The sequence below is a fragment of the Dioscorea cayenensis genome, chromosome 7, assembly GCF_009730915.1.
Source record: "Dioscorea cayenensis subsp. rotundata cultivar TDr96_F1 chromosome 7, TDr96_F1_v2_PseudoChromosome.rev07_lg8_w22 25.fasta, whole genome shotgun sequence".
Lineage (NCBI taxonomy): Eukaryota > Viridiplantae > Streptophyta > Magnoliopsida > Dioscoreales > Dioscoreaceae > Dioscorea > Dioscorea cayenensis.
In genome coordinates, this window is record NC_052477.1 from 10,188,960 (window position 1) to 10,207,346 (window position 18,387).

At 34.6% G+C, this 18,387-nt stretch overlaps 1 protein-coding gene across 1 annotated transcript; it reads left to right on the top strand.

Moving 5' to 3' along the window:
• The first annotated feature begins 334 nt into the window (after nucleotides 1-334).
• LOC120264577 (glucan endo-1,3-beta-glucosidase-like) lies at nucleotides 335-3,621 on the top strand. Its single transcript, XM_039272400.1, has 2 exons — nucleotides 335-439; nucleotides 2,469-3,621. The coding sequence occupies exons 1-2, from the start codon at nucleotides 358-360 to the stop codon at nucleotides 3,407-3,409; spliced, it is 1,023 nt and encodes a 340-aa protein (XP_039128334.1). The 5' UTR covers nucleotides 335-357; the 3' UTR covers nucleotides 3,410-3,621.
• The last annotated feature ends 14,766 nt before the right edge of the window (nucleotides 3,622-18,387 follow it).

The window sequence follows — 18,387 nt, forward strand, 5'->3', positions numbered from 1 at the left end:
AGATATTCTTATATTAAGAAATAAAAAATTAAATAAGATTTTCCTTTGTTCTGAAAGAAAGATAAAATCTAGACCGAAAAATTAGGCATTCATTGATAAGAAAAATTCATGTGATTCCAGATAGAAATTGGAAAATTGTGGCCAAAAAGTGAATTAGTCTTTGCGTAGGACAAAACCTTGCTTTCATGACATTTTAGCGATGATGAGTGCATGTAGCTGACTGCTAGCTAATGTGCATGCATTTCAATACTAAAGACTAGAACTAAAACTAGAAGAGAAATTGAAACTGTCTTCCATTCTTCATCTATATAAAGAGGTGGCATACTTTTACATGTATCTCATCGTACTCTTCACCGAATGCACACTATGACAATGCAAAATTCCATCACAATGTTTGCCATTGTATTAGCTCTCGGAGCTCTTGTTACTATGCCAAGAGGTATTTTCTTTATATCTTTTATGTTTATATATATATATATATATATTATTTAGGAGAGAGGAAGGAGAGAATTTTTTTTTATTTAATATTATTTGAAATAAAGTGGAGATTATTATTTTGGCTAGTACATAGAAGTCTAGAGATACAACCTTTATAGTAAAGAATTATTATTATTATTATTATTATTATTATTATTATTATTACCGTTTTATGGATAAGAAAGTGAGCTTTTAAGTATTTTTTCATGATTTGTACATGTTTCTAAAGCAGAAGTTGAGTTAATAAAATAAATTATATAAGAAAAATAAATAATTTTGTTCTATATTTTATTATTTGGAAAAGATTCTAATTAATATTTTGTTCTTTTGGTTTTTGTATAGTATAAGAATTGAATCCTGAACTTTAAGTTAATGTGTATTTGGGCCCTTGTTAGGCTAATGTGGACAAATTAGAAAATAAGAGATTGGTTCGCAGGGGAAAAAATTACAATAATATAAAAATGACATAGATGCAAGCATTAAAAAAAAATGCAATAAGATGCTTACTGCATACCTTAGTGGATTGTGACACAACAATGGATGGTTAGGCATTGGGTCAGCGCCTTGTCTTCCGGTACTATAGCACTACTATTTATCTATTATTTTGGTATATTATCATAATTGGTCTCTCTATTTTTTTTTCTTTTTGGTCCCTCTACTCAGAAATATTTCCGATTAGTCCCTCTACTTTTGAAAATGTACCCATTTAGTTAGAAATGCTCCCCAACTAGTCCCTCTAATTTAAAAAATGGCTCAACTAGAGGGACTAAGTGGCCGTATTTTTAAAAGTAGAGGGACTAGTTGGGAGCATTTCTAACTAATTGGGCATATTTTCCAAAAGTAAATGGACTAATCAGGAGTATTTCTGAGTAGAGGGACAAAAAAAGAAGAGAGAGAAAAGTACAGGGACTATTTTGGTGATTATACCATTATTTTTAGATGCAAATATTATTCATAATATTATTGAAATGGATTTTGAGTTGGTCTATTATGATAGAAGTTGTATTCCTTTCCTCTAGGGTTACATGGTAGGATATTCTCTGTAAATTCATAGGCATGTATATGTTGAATTTTTATTACCCCATATGCCATTTTACCAAATTAATAAATTTCTAGGGTTCAATTGCCACCATAATTAACGCACTTCTGTATTTACATGTCCCTTTAACAAACCTTTAAGCAGCGCATGCCACCTATTGTAAAAAAATAAAATAAAATAAAATAAAATAAAATGCAATAATAATTTGTAAACATGACATGATCATAGACATCTTCACTTAATTAATTGTTTCCTTGTATTTGTCAAAGTTGTTTCACAAATTATTTTAGAAGCCATTAATTTGAAACATGCTCAGTAATGGAATTAATTAATTTTTTTTTTTTTATAAATATATCTTTGTTTAATTCTTTCTTAATAGGTATAATACCCGAATTGGTCCCCCTACTTTTCTCTCTCTTCCTTTTTAGTCCATCTACTCAGAAATGCTACCAAGTAGTCCCTCTACTTTTGAAAATGGTTCTACTTATTTCCACCTACTCTGAAATAGACCAATTATTGGCTGTATTTTTCAAGAGTAAAGGGACTAGATAGGAAGAGATTAAGAGTAGAAGGACTAAATTGGATCATTTTCAAGAGTAGAGGGATTAGTGGGGTGCATTTCTGAGTAGAGGGACTAATTCAGGTATTATACCTTCTTAATAAGTGGGGAAACAATGGAGTGATGGTAAAAAAAACATTTTTTTTTATGTTGCAGTAGATAAAAATGTATTAAAAGAAAGAAAGAAATTGTTAATTATAAGCAAAAAAAACCATGCGGCGGAAAAAAGAGCTTTTATTTTTTTTTCAGATTTTTTATTTTATTTTATTTTAATTTAATTAATTAATTAATTTATTATTATTATTGTTATTATTATTATTATTATTATTATTATTATTATTATTATTTTCAATGTAAGCTAGTTTGTGTGTGTAATATATGGATCATTTTTAGGTGGACAGTCTATTGGAGTGTGCTATGGTAGACTCGGAGATAATCTTCCTCAACCAAGTACCGTGATATCTCTCTACAAATCTAAGAACATAAATGGCATGAGACTTTATGATCCTTATGATGTTGCCCTCCAAGCTCTCAAAGGCTCAAATATTGAACTTATCCTCGATGTCCCTAACGACAAACTCCAAAGTTTGGCTTCTGATGCTTCAGCAGCTAGCACTTGGGTTCAAAACAATATAAAAGCTTATTCGTCTGATGTTAAATTCAAGTATATTGCAGTTGGTAATGAAGTTATTCCTGGAGACTCAGCACAATATGTCCTCCCAGCCATGCAAAATATTCAAAATGCATTAACTTCAGCTGGCTTGCAAAACCAAATTAAGGTTTCAACTGCTGTATCCACTGTAGTTCTAGGCACATCATACCCTCCTTCGTCTGGTTCATTCTCTTCTGCAGCATTGTCAAGCTTGGGATCCATTATTAATTTCTTGAGCTCAAATGGATCACCTCTCTTAGCTAATGTATATCCTTACTTTAGTTACATTGACAACACTGGGAGTATTGATCTCAAATATGCTTTATTTACATCGCCTGGAACCGTTGTGACTGATGGATCACTACAATATCAAAACCTATTTGATGCCATAGTTGATTCATTGTATTCAGCTTTAGAGAAAGCTGGTGGATCTAATGTGGGTATTGTTATATCAGAGAGTGGATGGCCTTCTGCTGGTGGGAATGCAGCAACTATTGATAATGCTCAGACTTATAATCAGAATTTGATCAATCATGTTGGAAAGGGAACACCAAAGAAACCTGGAGCTATCGAGGCTTTCATCTTTGAGATGTTTAATGAGAACCAGAAGTCACCAGAGGTGGAAAAGCATTTTGGTCTCTTCAACTCAGATGGAACTCCAGTTTATTCTATTAATTTCTAGACTCTAAATATTATGGGAAGAATAGAATAAGTGGTAGCTTAAATAAGGCATACAAATGTGAGGAATAGGAACACTACATTACTGTTAATCAAACTCCTGAATGCTACAAGGATTTGTACTTTGAACTCATATTAATAAATAACTGCCTCGTATCATATATAAGGATATTGTTTGATGGCAAAATAAATGAATTAACATTTGTGTTCTTAATATAATGTACTTATTCTATCTTGTTGATCTTATTTACCATAGTTTTAATAATTATATTTAGAGTTTGTTATTATATATCTATATATATCTTGATTTAGCTCCATACGAGTTTGTTCAGTATAAAATAATAATTTTTCATTTTTAATTCTATAATATGTATTTTATTGATTTTCAACTTAATTGGTTAAGTTCAAATTTAAAATACATCTTTAAATGATAAGATCCCTTAAGTTGGCCAATTTCCAACAAAACAATCAATGTACTGATTTTTTTTAAAAAAAACCATGTTAGGCGACAATTAAGATTTGAACCCTCTAATGACCTTTTCTAAAATTAAATTTAATTATTTAAATTAAAAATATTTAAGATTGTTTTTTAAAAAATCAATATTAATAAAAATTAAAAATATCTATGTATTTAGTGTTAATTATGTCATAGTTGGCCCAAATTCATTTAAAAAAATTTCCTCTAAAAAGATTGAAAAAATTATTTAAAACTTTTTCGAAAAATAGAAGTTACTGCAAGATAAAGAAAAACTTATATTAGCTATGCAATATCACAATATATATTGATCTCCTTTTATAACTAATTTCTTATGTATAGATTATATTAATATATTTTTTTTAATATGAAACATTATAAATTTTTTCTTTTTATTGAGAATTAGAGGAATTAACAGTTGAGTTGGTTTTTCTTGAATGTTTAAATATTCATACTAAACTATATCATCATAAAGTGCTGAAAATTAGTAGTATGACTTAGTTAGATGCATAGATTCTAATTACAAGGATAAATTTCATAATATAAGTAGAGAACAATATTTAAGAGACCTCTTGTGGATAAATTGCTCGGAGCTTGATAAACATCTAAATATATCATATCTACATCACATTTTATTTACATTCATGCAAATTTTTTTACCACCGATGCTCGCTTACAAGTGTTTTGTTTTAATTTTATTTTAAGACATTGGAAAAAGCATTTAAAACCGGAGGAAGGATTTGAGACTTGATAAGTGCTTGTGTATAAGTATTACTAAGTATACTTTTCTTACATTGAGCATCGCTTTTATCAGGTTTTATGGCTCATTTGTGTGTATTTGTGTTCTTTTGTGCATTTAGGGTTGCAGAGACAAATTTTGAAGAAAGGACTTGTAAACCCTAGGATGATTTTGTTGCATTAACTTCTATTATGTTTCCTTTAATTGATGTTTTAATTGACTATCAATCTTGTGTGCTTATTGGTTTGATTTTCCCTCGGAGTGAAACTAGGGTTGAGAATCCATCTAGTCACCCTTTTGACAAGTGAGCATCTCCATTAGGGTTAGACTTAGTAAGATTGAAGAATGTTGAGAGGGTGAGTCGAGAGGTAGGGGAATGCCCCCTTTTCCCTCCGACATGATTTATCCTATCTCCATATTCCAAGTGTTATTTGTGATCATGATAGAGTAAAGTTCTAAGAGATCTTCTCTGCTGGGGCTTAGTTGCATGAGCGACAAAGTGAAGTGTTGAGACATCCTTAGTGCTGGGGCTTAGTTGTGATTAGGGATCTTTCGCTTGGACCAAAGGGTTTGATCTAAATTAAGAAATAGGGTTTATCACTTGGAGTCCCTAGAACCTTAAGTAGTCTCATGCAGTGTAAGGTGTTGAGAGTATCCCTTTCCACTGAGGCATAGTTTTGAGGGCCAGTCACGGTTAACCTTAGGTTTGGGACCGTGTGTCTTTGGATTTCCATAACTCGTTAAGCTTTAATTAGGGAAGCATAATATTAGTTTTTCACTTGAAACAATAGTCCTAGGGTGAGCATTGTCCGAGTACTCAACTTTACCATTGATTACCTCTTCTGATTATTCTTGTTTACTCTCTTTTCTTCTCCTTTTATTTTCATTAATAGTTTGAATCAATACTTTTTGGGAATCATTTCTATTTTGGTTCAAGGTCAAACATATCATATAAAAGCCCCTAACACCAAGCGAGGAGAAGAAGAAGAAGATGTGAAGACTCCAGTCAAGCCAGAAATGGCTACCTAAGGGGCCACGCAGCCTACATATGGGTTGGGTGCCCCATGGCCACCATGGCAAGCTACATGGAGGCCACATGGCCTTGGTTGGGGCTATGTGGCCTCCATAGGGCTGCATGACGGCCGCATGTGTTTAGGGCTTACCTAATTAAGATTTTTTTAAAAGGATTTTACCACCCAAGCGCCACATGCTTATTAGCACATCTGGGCGACGATTTAAGCCGAGTTTAGGGGTTTTGGAGAGCTTGGCAGCCACACATCTCCAAGTACTCCTAGGGTACAAATCCATTGGAGAAGGTCGATTCAAGGGGTAACTGAGAGGAGAGGAATATGGAACTCGAGGGGAACATTAATGGGCTTAACGGAGCGGATTGGATGAGGTCTCCTCACCACCATTAGTCAACTGAATAGGGAGTTTACGTTGGACCTCTACATTGACTATTTGCATCTCTTGCTTTCTCCTCTTTTGATGTTGAACTAAGCTCCCAAGGCCACCGAGCTCCGATGAACCTTAGAAGAATTTATACGGAAGATGCTTTAATTTTTAATTGATTGTTGGCATGTTTCATTTTGGTTTCAATCTATTGTGTTCATGTTCATCCTACAATGGATGGATTCCATGGATTTTGATTGTTGAATGATGCTTGTAGAGCGGATTCTTGTATGTATGAGGTCACACATAGATTGAAGAGGGATTTATTGCATGGCCACGACTGAGGTTGAGAGTGTTGGTAGCTTCCCACAGGCATTAGAATTATTTCTAGCCTACAGAGCCTTAGGGCTTCCCTTGCCAAGACTCCTTGCACCTAATAACACCATAAGGGTATTTTTCATATGGAGGAATCCGTATGGGATTAGGACCATACTACAGAGGTTCTAGGGTAGTTGACTTTATAATCTAACAGACCAAAACCAAAACCAACATCATACTTTAATTCCCAAATTCATCCATGCTTGTTCTTCTTTTGAGGGGATCCTTGCCTGAGCCCTTTTCCTTCTCAATGCCATTTGTTATCTTTATTTATTGTGTGGTGTGCTTAGCTCGTTTCTTTATTTTTTTATTTTGCAATCGAACAATCAAAACTATTTGCTAAATTACATAGTGTAGTCAAATAGGAAGTAATAATAGCTTTTAGGACTCAAGGGAATACGACCTTCCCATATTTGTGAGAGAGGATTTTTACCTGACAATGGATGCACTTGCAATTGAGGAGAAATTTGTTCATTTTCTAATGACACACCACCACCATCAAGTTTTTGGCGCCGTTGTCCATCCAAGTGTACTAGGAAAACTCCAAGCTCACTACTCTAGTCATTTTTCTATTCGTTTTATTTTTCATATGTTCTATGATTATTGTTATCTTTGGTTCTAATTTGTTGTCTCTCCTTCTTTTACAAGGAAATTTTTTTATGACCCATGCAAATCCTATGGGACTTGTAAAGTCGGGCGGCAAAATTCAATGATCCATACACAAGAGATTGATAGAGACATAAGAGGGTTCTTCTCAAGGATAGTTGAGATTAAAGACAAGGCATCCTTAGTCATGGAAGAAGAGAGAAGAACCTTGTCAGATTATGGGAGGCGGCAATTTATAAGAGAGGAATTCAGTGTACAAGCCCTATATAGTTAATACAAATAATTTGATCTTGTCTGACAGATTAGGATGTTACTGAATATAGTACAGTTTGGCAGTTTGACAAATGAGGACTCAGAGCGAGCATCTATCACAAGTTTTATGGATGTCTTCAACTTGCAAGGTCAATGATAGGGACGCAAGTCTACTTGCCGATCATGTAATACAATGTTAAAAAGTGGGATGTCGGTCTATAGGGAAGAATAAGAATATTAGGAATAACCCTAGCTCTGAAAATTATCCTAAACAAATGAGTGATGTGTGTGAACAAAAGAAAGTAAAAATAATAAGTATAAAATAAAGCAGGAAGGAAATCAAAGGAAGAAACGATGTTCGGGCATAACATCACTCTAGGGTTTGATATAAAGTACAGGACATAGATTATCTAGATATGCAATCCTATTTGAACAGACAGGTTTCTTGAATCATAGTAAACCCCTCAATAGATGGTGAAAAGTAACTGAATCGGTGCAGAGTTGATACAATCATCAACACAATTGCATTAACACTCTATGAAACCTTATCTGTGAGCTAATGAGAATCTCTTAAGTTGGTAATCGCTCTTATGTGGAAGGATTACCTTTAATTTGAATACAGAGTTGAGATGTGATTTGTCATAAAATCTGCTCCACATGATTGCAAAGAGCATGGAGATACTCATTAACTCACTTGGGAGAATGGAAGGAGACGGGGTCTCCAAAGTACCTTATGTTTAGGCTTACTCACAATTCTCTTTGATCACGTCATGTCTATGCTAGGTGGGTATTTCTACTCTTCAAAAAGCACATCGAGCATAATAACTAGGGTCTTTCCACCATGATAGAGATCAAGCATTCAAATACATAATTAGATTCAAATAGAATGGATTGTAATAATAAAAAAACAAGTAAATTACATAAATCCAACAACCAATGTCAAAAGATAAATCATATAGTTCAACTATGCCCAAACATCTAACAAATTAGCCATCCATTAATGGAGGGCAACCATTTAAACAACAAAACACGATGGGAAACATTGAAAACATAAAAACCTCCTTCTCAATCATGTTAATGATAGATCACCAAAAAACTCCAAGGAAACTTCTGCAAATGCCGCCAAGGATGAGCTCTACGATCTCTTTCTCCTTGAATGTGGATCCAAATCTCCTCCTATAATCATCCCTTAAGTCTTGGAGATTCGCCTCCTTTCTCCCCTAGCTTTGCCTCTAAGAATAGAATCAAAGAATACTAAAAAATGCCCTAAAAATTCTCATCAGATTTATTTGTACTAGGCTACTTATTGGCTGGTTACGGGAGTAAGGACATGGATGTAAGGAGCTGGGGAAGATGAGTCGTGAGCCTTAAAAGAACACTTACGCCAGTAAGCCCTGTCTGTAAGGTGTTTCATCTGTGTTACGGTCCAGCTTACGGCTGTAAGTGCTAGACCGTACGCTTCACTATGTTGCCGTTGCGAGTGCCCTTACGAGCATAAGTTCTGGTTGTAAACTCCTCCGTACTAGCGTAAGTCCTAGCCATAAGGTTCTCTGATTTAGCTCTGAGCTTCCCCTTATGGACATAAGCATGCCCATAAGATTCTCTGAAATTGGCTTACAGCCTTAAGCTGCATGTAAGCCATCTAGTTTGTCTTGTTCTTGTTCAAATATTGCTGAGAGAGCTCCAGCTTCTTCATTTAAGGTCTGGAATGCTTCTTATGGTTCTCTCTCGCCTTTAAGTGCCGCCTGAAGCCTGAGAATACAAAATACACTGGGTTTATCATTGAATTCTACAATATGATCCTAATACAAGCCAAATGAATGTACAAAGTGATATGAAATAATAGAATAATGTACACTCACCAGTCAATGGTGTTTTTGATGATGCAATATTAGTAAGATTGTTTCTGTTTAGCTTGCGATAAGCGGCATATAGATGGCTTAATTCTTAATTTTTGGGTTCAATTGTGGCTTGAGAAGACATGGTGGCAAAATTCTTGGCCGCTATTTTCCTCTGAAAAAAACAGTAAAAGTGAGGTAAGACATATCGGCATTTGGACAAATAGATTCCAAGACACTCTTCGAGGTACATGGAAGGTTTAAAGGTATGTTACAAATATGTCCACATCACTGGTTGATGAGGGTTCATATTTTGTACAATTATTTGAACTATCAAACTCAGTAATTAATTGATGTTGTGGCAGGTAGATCCTTAAGCAACAAATATTTGGAAGAGGTTGAGTATTTGTTTGAGGATATGGACCAAAATGAGTCACATCGAGCACTGAGAGCAAGAGCACCATGAGCCGTTGGGATACATGAAGTGGATATGAACACCGACTTAGAAGCAAAGGTAGAAGCATTGACAAGGAGGTTTGATCTTTTTATTGCCAAGAGAGCGGGCTTGAGCTTTAAGCCAGTGATGTGTTGTGATACTTGTAGAGGAGGACATAATGTGGCATAATTTCCGATTGCTAGTTCAGCTGTGACTCCCATGGAACAAGTAGATTATGTGAGTGGAGGATAAAGACCTCAAGGCAACCCGTATAGCAACATATACAACCATGGGTGGAGGAATCACTCTAACATTCAGTGGGGGAGCCAAGGTCAACAAAGGCCTCCATAACCTCCAGGATTTAAGTACCAACCTTCATCACCGAAAGAAAGAAAATTTTCAATGGCTTGGCAAAATTTTTGAAGACCACTAAATGTAAGTTTTGACATGGTGAATACCACTTTGAGAAATGTCTAAGCGCCACTTCAAATTCTTGATAACCAAGATGGATAGTTGGCTAAGGCAAGCTCTAAAAGGCCACAAGGGAATCTCCCTAGTAATGCTAAAACCAATCCGCGCGAGCAACTTAAGGCTATCACTCTGAGGAGTGGTAGCGAGGTTGAGGTTCAGCCTAGCACTAGGCCGTATGGAGATAAGGAATAGACTGTAGTGAGAGATGAAACCTATAGTGATAAGGTTGATATTGAGGATAGCCACAACAAGTCTAAGTGACCTCAACATGCTCAACAAACATTGACGAGGAATACCAACTGAAAATCCCCATACCCGACAAGATTATGGAAAGACAAGGAGGACACTCAATTCAAGAAGTCCATGTAGGTCCTCAAGTAACTTCACATTAACTTTCTGCTTGTAGTAGTATTTTCCAAATGCCTAGGTATGTTAAATTCATAAAGGAATTGCTCAGTAACAAGCACAAGTTAAAGGAGGCCTCGATAGTGGCTTTAGGGGAAACTTGTTTGGCAAATTCTCCAGAATAAGTTACCACAAAAGATTAAGTACCACAGTGAGGCTGGTGGTTGAATGTAAATTTGGTGACTCACTTGTGGAGAAGGCTCTCACTGATTCTTGGGTGAGCATTAATGTTATGTTGTATAAACTATTTCTCAAGTTAGGCTTACAAGACCTAGAACCAATGTAAATGACCTTGCAACTGGACGATCGATCCATTAGACGCCCTCGAGGTATCGTGAGTGATGTATTGGTCAAGGTTGGTAGGTTAATATTTCCTACTGATTTTATGATTTTATATGTAAACGAGGATGCTGAGGTCCTAATCATTCTGCGTTTGACCATTTCTTTCCACTTCCTGTGCTCTCTTGGACGTCCAATGCAAGAAGTAATGAAAACACTTTGAAATGAAGAAGACATCATTTAAGCTCCCGGAAGTAATAAAACATCCCAAGGAACAAGATGACACTTCTTATGCAGTTGATGATATGAAAGTAATTCTATATGATTGTGTGCAAGAAGTGTTGATGGTGAATCCATTTCATGAATACTTGAAGGAAGTCAACGATTTTCGATGAAAACTAAAAGATAAAGGAGAGGCTCTTCAAAAAGCCACTGGAAAAAAATTTTCTATGTTGCCACTAGCCAAGAAGAAGGCCAAGAGCAAAAGAGAGACATCATGGAAGAAGTCATGGAAAAAAGAGTGCCCTAAGGTCAGCCGTGCGACTAAATCTTTTGAAAATGAGGTAACCAAGTCATTTATAATTGATCTAGGTACATATGATGTGGAGTCATTCCTTTCGCTCAACTTACCCGAATAAGTGTCATCGCCATTTGAAAATCCTAGTGGTAAGAACTTTCTTTTTTAGCCTCCATAAGGTAAGTTTAAAAATGTCAAACTTATGATATTAAACAAGAGTTTCTTAGGAGGCAACCCAAGTTTTGTGTTTTCGTATTTTGCATACTTTTAACGTGTTTTAGTTTACTTGGTTTGTTTTTAGTTAGTCTTATGTGTTTTGGTTTTGTCTTGAACATATGGTTACTTCTTCATTAATTTATTGTTGCAACGTGGTACATGGTAAGGAGTCCTCGTGTTTTATTGGTGAAATTTTGATGTATGGTTGAAGACTGTGCAGGTGTTATACGCCCACGCACGTCCAACTAGGAGTCATGCGGGCACTATACGCCACATGCAGCTAGTGCGTATGGGCCAAAGGAGCATGCAACCACCCGTATGACCCCTTGTGCATCGGGTTAGAGGAACCTGTATGGGATTAGGACTATACTATGGAGGTTTTGGGGTAGTAGGCTTTAGAGTCTAGCAGACCAAAACCTAAGCCAACATTATACTTTAATTCCCAAATATATCCATGCTTGGTCTTCTTCCTAGGGGGTCCTTGCCCATGGCCTTTTCTTTTCATTGGATTTGTTATCTTTATTTTTTTGCGTGGTGTGCTTAGCTCGTTTCTTTATTTTCTTAATTTTGCAATTGAGTAATCAAAATTGTTTTGTAGATTAAATAGTGTAGTCGAAGATAAAGTAATAGTAGCTCTTGCACCCCAGTGAAGGCGGCCCTCTAATGATTCAATGAGAGAATTATTGCTTGATAACCCATGCACTTGTAACCTTTGAAAGATGTGTTTGTTTTCTATGGACACACACCATCATCTTCAAAGCTCATAAGTACATCATAAAGACTTTTATAACAACCGATAATGGGAGAAATATTTAGCAAAATATAACAATAAATAATAAAAGTGTTTTGAGAAAATAAGTACAACATTCAAAAATTTAACTCGCCTTTGTTTTTAGGTATATTACCCAAATTGGTCCCTCTACTTTTCTCTCTCTTCCTTTTTGGTCCATTTACTCAAAAATGCGCCCCACTAATCCCTCTACTCCTGAAAATGACCCAATTTAGTCACTCTACCCTTAATCTCTTCCCATCTAGTTCCTCTATTCTTGAAAATACATGCAAATAATTAATCTATTTTAGAGTAGAAGGAACTAAATAGAACCATTTTCAAAAGTAAAGGGACTACTTGGGAGCATTTCCGAGTAGAAGGACCAAAAAAGAAGAGAGAAAAGTAGAGGGACTAATTAGGGTATTATACCTTGTTTTTAAGGATAAGGGTGCAATTATACCGAAAACAACCAACTATTACAATAAAAGACAATGCATTATAAACATTATATATTGTTGGTTGTATTATGTTATTTTGTTTAGCAATAACTTCATTAGCAACATCAATGTACGTAAATTTAATATCCCACCAATAAGAAACCATTGTGTTGTTTTGCACTGGATTTTTAATTGCTATAAAATTAGAGCCTATATGTTGAAGATTACTACTGGACCATCAACGATGATGAGTTCGAATATTTGAGTCCCTTAATAATTTAACAAGCCGCAAACTTCACTGAATTTCATGCCTATAATTGTAATTAAAGTAATTCATTAAAAAAAATCTAAATTCACCTTGCTTTGTTTGATGGTAGATAGCAATGTAATAGTTTTTTTAAAGAATTTAATATACGTAAACATTAAAAAATTTCCAATCAAATGCGCGATTCATAACGGGTCCATAGATTCTCTTCCTTTTTTTCAATGTTATCAATTGAATCAAATATTTAACCATTCAAAAGTGTTTGTTTAAACTACTAGTCAATTGGATCAATGTCAAATCTAATTCAAATATTTTAAATAATTGAATTTAATATAATTATTCGATAAATGTCAAATTTAGTTCAAATATTTTAAATAACTTAATTTAATATAATAAGGGGAAAAAATAACAAATAACATAATTATAACAAAAAAAAAATTATATAATGAAATAAGGTATAAAACTAAAAAGAATATATATATAAAGTCTAAGTTAATATTTAATTATTTAAATAATCATTTAGTAGAAATATAAAATAATTATATGTTTATGAACTAAAGTAGCACTGCAAAACAAATTGATATATATTGTTCGGCTAAAATTCAATCACTAAAACGTCAATTTCCATTACTATAGTCATATTTATACTATGCCGACAAACAATGAATCCTATTGCAAAGATAAAATAATCGTAAAGTAATCCTTATAAGTCTTTATTGACGAAAATTACGATTGTTGCAATATCTTTGTTAGATATATCGACAGAATAAAATGTGTAGCTAAAACTTATACTAACGGAGGCTTCCGTCACTATATCCATATTTAAGATCAATTTTAAAAGTTTTTATTGACTGATAATACCGTCAGTATATGTCTAGTGATGGAAGCTTCCTATTTTTTATGTCAAAATATCAAAATGATCCCTCTATTTTTTGTTTTCCTCCGATTTAGTCCCTCTAATATAAAATCCGCATTTTTGGTCCTCGTATTTGTACATTTATGTATTTTAATACCTCCAATTGACGGATCTGCCCTTTTGGTCCTTCCAAGTAATGAACTGGAGGGACCAAAAATGATGAAAATATATAAATACAAAGATCAAAAGGGCGGATTTTATAACTAAAGGACTAAAATGTGCAAATACGAGTAGGAAAAGGGCGGATTTTATATTAGAGGACTAAAAGGGTGAAAAACACAAAATATATGGACCATAGCTATAGTGACAGAGACTTCCGTCACTACATCTACATTGAAAATAAATAATTTTAATGTTTTATTGACAGATAATGTTGACAGTATAGCTATAGTGATGGAATCCTCCATCACTATATCTTTATTTTTATATCAATTTTTGAATTTTTACGGATGATATTGCCATAAAAATAACTATACAATTTTTGTATATTAAATAATTTATAATATTTTTAAACATTATATGAAAACAATAATAATAAATCACATTATTCTAAAAAAATTATTTATCAAATCAAATACTCATAACAAAAGTGTTTATAAGTCATCACTCATAGCAAACATAAGAAATGACATAGGTAGCTTCAATGGTATTGTTTAAAACCAAAACAAATGTCAACCATTTCCTTAGAAGAACAAAATGAACATATAAAGCAACAAAAATTTGGGCTTCTTAAGTAATAGTTGCTCTAGTGTGAATCTGCTAATTAGCAACACCCTTCCTAATAACACCATTAACTCCTTTATTGCCTTTCTTTTAAGAGAACCATTGATCTAAAAAAAACAACAACAAAGTATTAAATTTACTAGACAAATACAAAAAAATCATATAATTCATACAAATCTTTGAAAATTGGAGTACATATAAATTAATAATGAGATTAGGTAATTCACTGATTTATAGAAAAAGAACAATCTTCTTGCAAAACATCTCTCTTACAATATAAGCAAAGACAACATCTAGTAGTGAATCAATACAAGAGAATGTTCAATCACTGTAACTTGATGAAAATAACGATTACTCCTTTCTTCTTAGAGATGCACAAACAACATGCAATATCGGTAAAATATAGTGCATATACCCAGTTAATATTTAAATCTGAATCTAGTCAAAATTCAAACAATGAACGACCAGAACCTAGGTTAAATCTATCAACCTTTCTACATCTTGTTCTCGTCACATCATTAAATTGATGAAAATAATTTGTTAGACCTCCAAACCCAGACACACATTACAAAGAATGAAGTTTTGAACACCAATGATCATGGAAAAACAACCCCAAAATGTGATGAAGATAAGCAAAACCTCAATCTGGCAAAATGTATGTGTATGCTATCACAACAAAAAGCATGCACATACATTTTGCTAGATTTCAAGATTAGAAAAGTCTAAGCACCCATTAGCTAAAAAGAAATTCATTGGCAGTAAATACCCAAAAGAGGTAACATAACATCATCAGGGATAGACATTCACAGCTACATGGAATGATGGAAATGACAATCATCTGTACCGTATCATCTAAGCCATTGTAAGGCTCTTGCATGGATGGAGTGCCTGAAGACAAATATTAAGAAAAATCAAAAGAAACATCCTTAGCATCATCTTAAATAGCAAATTATGCATAAACCATGTTTTCATTCAAACCCGACATGAAGCATATTCTTGACATGATCATCTTCATTCACAGAAGCAATTCAGTTGCTCTGATATTTGGTATAGTAGAAGATGAATGAGACCATGGTTGCTCCCCTCTTTTCTTCAAGAAAACATGTTCATTCAAGAGAATAAAATTACTAAAGTATCCCGCACATCTTAGACTTCTCATCTTAAAGGTTGTTATGAAGGTACCTCATTGATTGAAAGCGAAACCTCTTCATTCACAGGAGTGTAATTCATATATAAATTATGAATAGCATAAGAAATCGGTAGCTTCTATTGGCAGTGCTCGGGATGTTTAGAAACTCTAACCTCAATTCCAGAGAGAATTGCTTTAAATTGATATTGGGATTTTATATCTGAAGTCAGCCATAATGAATATATTTAAAGACATATTACCGACCTTTTCATTATTAACTATAAATAGCTAGCTATCCTATACCATCTATTGACGTGATAACCAAGTACTAGTAATTCCTCAAAGTTAACCTCAGTCTTAAATAACTCCTACTCCAACTAAACAGACAATGATACAAAATCACCTAACTTTTTTTTTCAATAAAGGGATATTTTTTCCCCTCAGTTAATTGCAACTACTTATTAGGATATATGTTACCAATTCCACCCAAAAACTGAAAAACATCAAAGATCATGATAATGCGGACTTTCACGACGATCCATTTTTGCACTAATGAGAGGAACCTCGCCCCATAGCAATCCACAAACAAGCTTATCTACTTGCTAGATCTAATGTAGCACATCTCCCAATTGATCCTAAAACAAATTAAACAAGCACAATCTTAAACTAACTACAAAGAAATTTATAATCCAAAACATGAAGCTATGAAGAATTAAATCAATAAGATCAACGCGCAAAACCACTAGATTGAGAAGTAATTAAAACAACAAAGAATTAAAAAGGCAGCCTGAAGATCAATAAGATAAAGGCCTTGTCCCAAGAAACCTCCGGCTTGAGCAACTTTGCGAACTTGAAGGGAAGAGCATGCCCATTCTACTAGTGGACATGGGCACTTTTACTCGATTTACCCTTTTTCATCTCCGGTGATGCCAATTGGTGGCGAGACCAATCTAGATGAGTCACAGATGAAGGATTTAGGAGAAGGTTTCCTAGGATTTACGAGAAGCCAGAGACCACGTCGATGATGATTGTGTAAGGTTATTGATATCCATGAATGAGAAAATGATTTGAGAAATAAGGAAGTAAACAGACCCAACAAAGATCAATCACAATAAAAAGTAAAGTTGGCTTATTTCTTCACATCACTCTACAAATGGAAAGAGCCAACCCTAATTTCTCAAAAAAGTCTCAATTCCTCTCCAAAACCATAATTACTAAATTTCCTACTGTTCTTAAGCATAATCAAACCTAAATCATTTGCAAAAACAAGAATAATTCAAGTACCCAAATGAGCAAGTCAAAAAAAAGAACTCACCCAATACCGATGAGAAAGCACATTGGTAGAAGTATCCACCTCCCAAATCGGATCTATCCACTATTTCCCCCGAGCTAAAAAGCTTCGCTGCCCAAATCTGATCTCAATCACGATCATCCCTAAACTCCTAGTCCTAGATCGCCAGCACTAGCTGCACCTGATGCTCTGACACACCCCTTGCGAGTGTCCGCAAGTGCACAGGTCATTCAAATAATATAGTATACCTAACGGGTTGGGTAGTTGAATTTACAGGGAATATGAGTACTGGTAATAACTATAACCTCGCTATCTAGCCTAATAAATGGAATGAGTGTGTGAATGACCAATTTCACAAACAAGCAACCGAGGAAAGAGAAGTAGGACAATAGAGAAGTAGAGAAAAATCAGTCAAGATAGATGGAGTACCCGGACAATAGTCCCTCTAGGATTCTTAAGTCAAGAGCAAGACTAAAATTACGCTTTTCTAATTGAGATCAATTGAGTCTTGGAAATCCAAAAGCACATCAGTCCCAAACTTAAGGTCAACCTATGACTAGTCCCCTATAAGGTCTCGGTGGAGAGAAAGCTCTCGACGCCTCATACTACATATGATTGCTTGGAGTTCTAAAGATTCTAAATGATAAACCCTATTCCTAAAATTAGATCAAACCCTTTGGTCCAGGCAAAAGATCCCTAATCCCATATGAGGTTCCAGCAGAGAGATGCTGATGACGCCTCACAGCACATATGATTGCTAAGAGCTCTTGGAATACGGAGGTAGAGTAAATCAAACCGGAGGGAAGGGGACGCTTCGATACCTCTCAACTCATCCTTTCAACCATCTTCAACCTTGGCAAATCTAATCCTAGTGGTGATGGTCACTCGTCACTAAGATGATTAGGTGTAGCTCTCAATCCTAGTGTCACTCTAAGGAAAAGCAATGATAAAGAACACAAGATTGAAGCTCAAATGAATACTCAATTGAAGAAAACACAATAAAAGTCAATAAAAAAAATTCTGTTTGCATGTCCAAGTATCCAGTAGGGTTTAGCTCTCTATGGAGCAATACAATACACAATCAATGAATGAATGAAAACACATGAAAACTTTAAAGAAAACACCCTAGATCCTTGTTGATTGTCTTCAAGAGATGCTTCATTTTCTACAAAGTTCCTTCGACGAAGCTAGGGCACACGCCTCCGAATCGATGTCATTAGGAGCTCCCCCGATGGCTATAACGATAAAGGAATCCATAAAAGCTCATGAAGAAGCGCTCCCTTGAGTGCGAAAGACCTCCTCTTCAAAGCGGCGGGGAAGGTTCGCCGATTGATGGTCGGCGGCGACAGAGAGCGGAGGTGAAGGAGAGAAGAGAGAGCGGAGACACTAAATTAAAAAAATAAATAGGTAGAATACCCTAATTGATCCCTGTATTATTTTAAATGTGC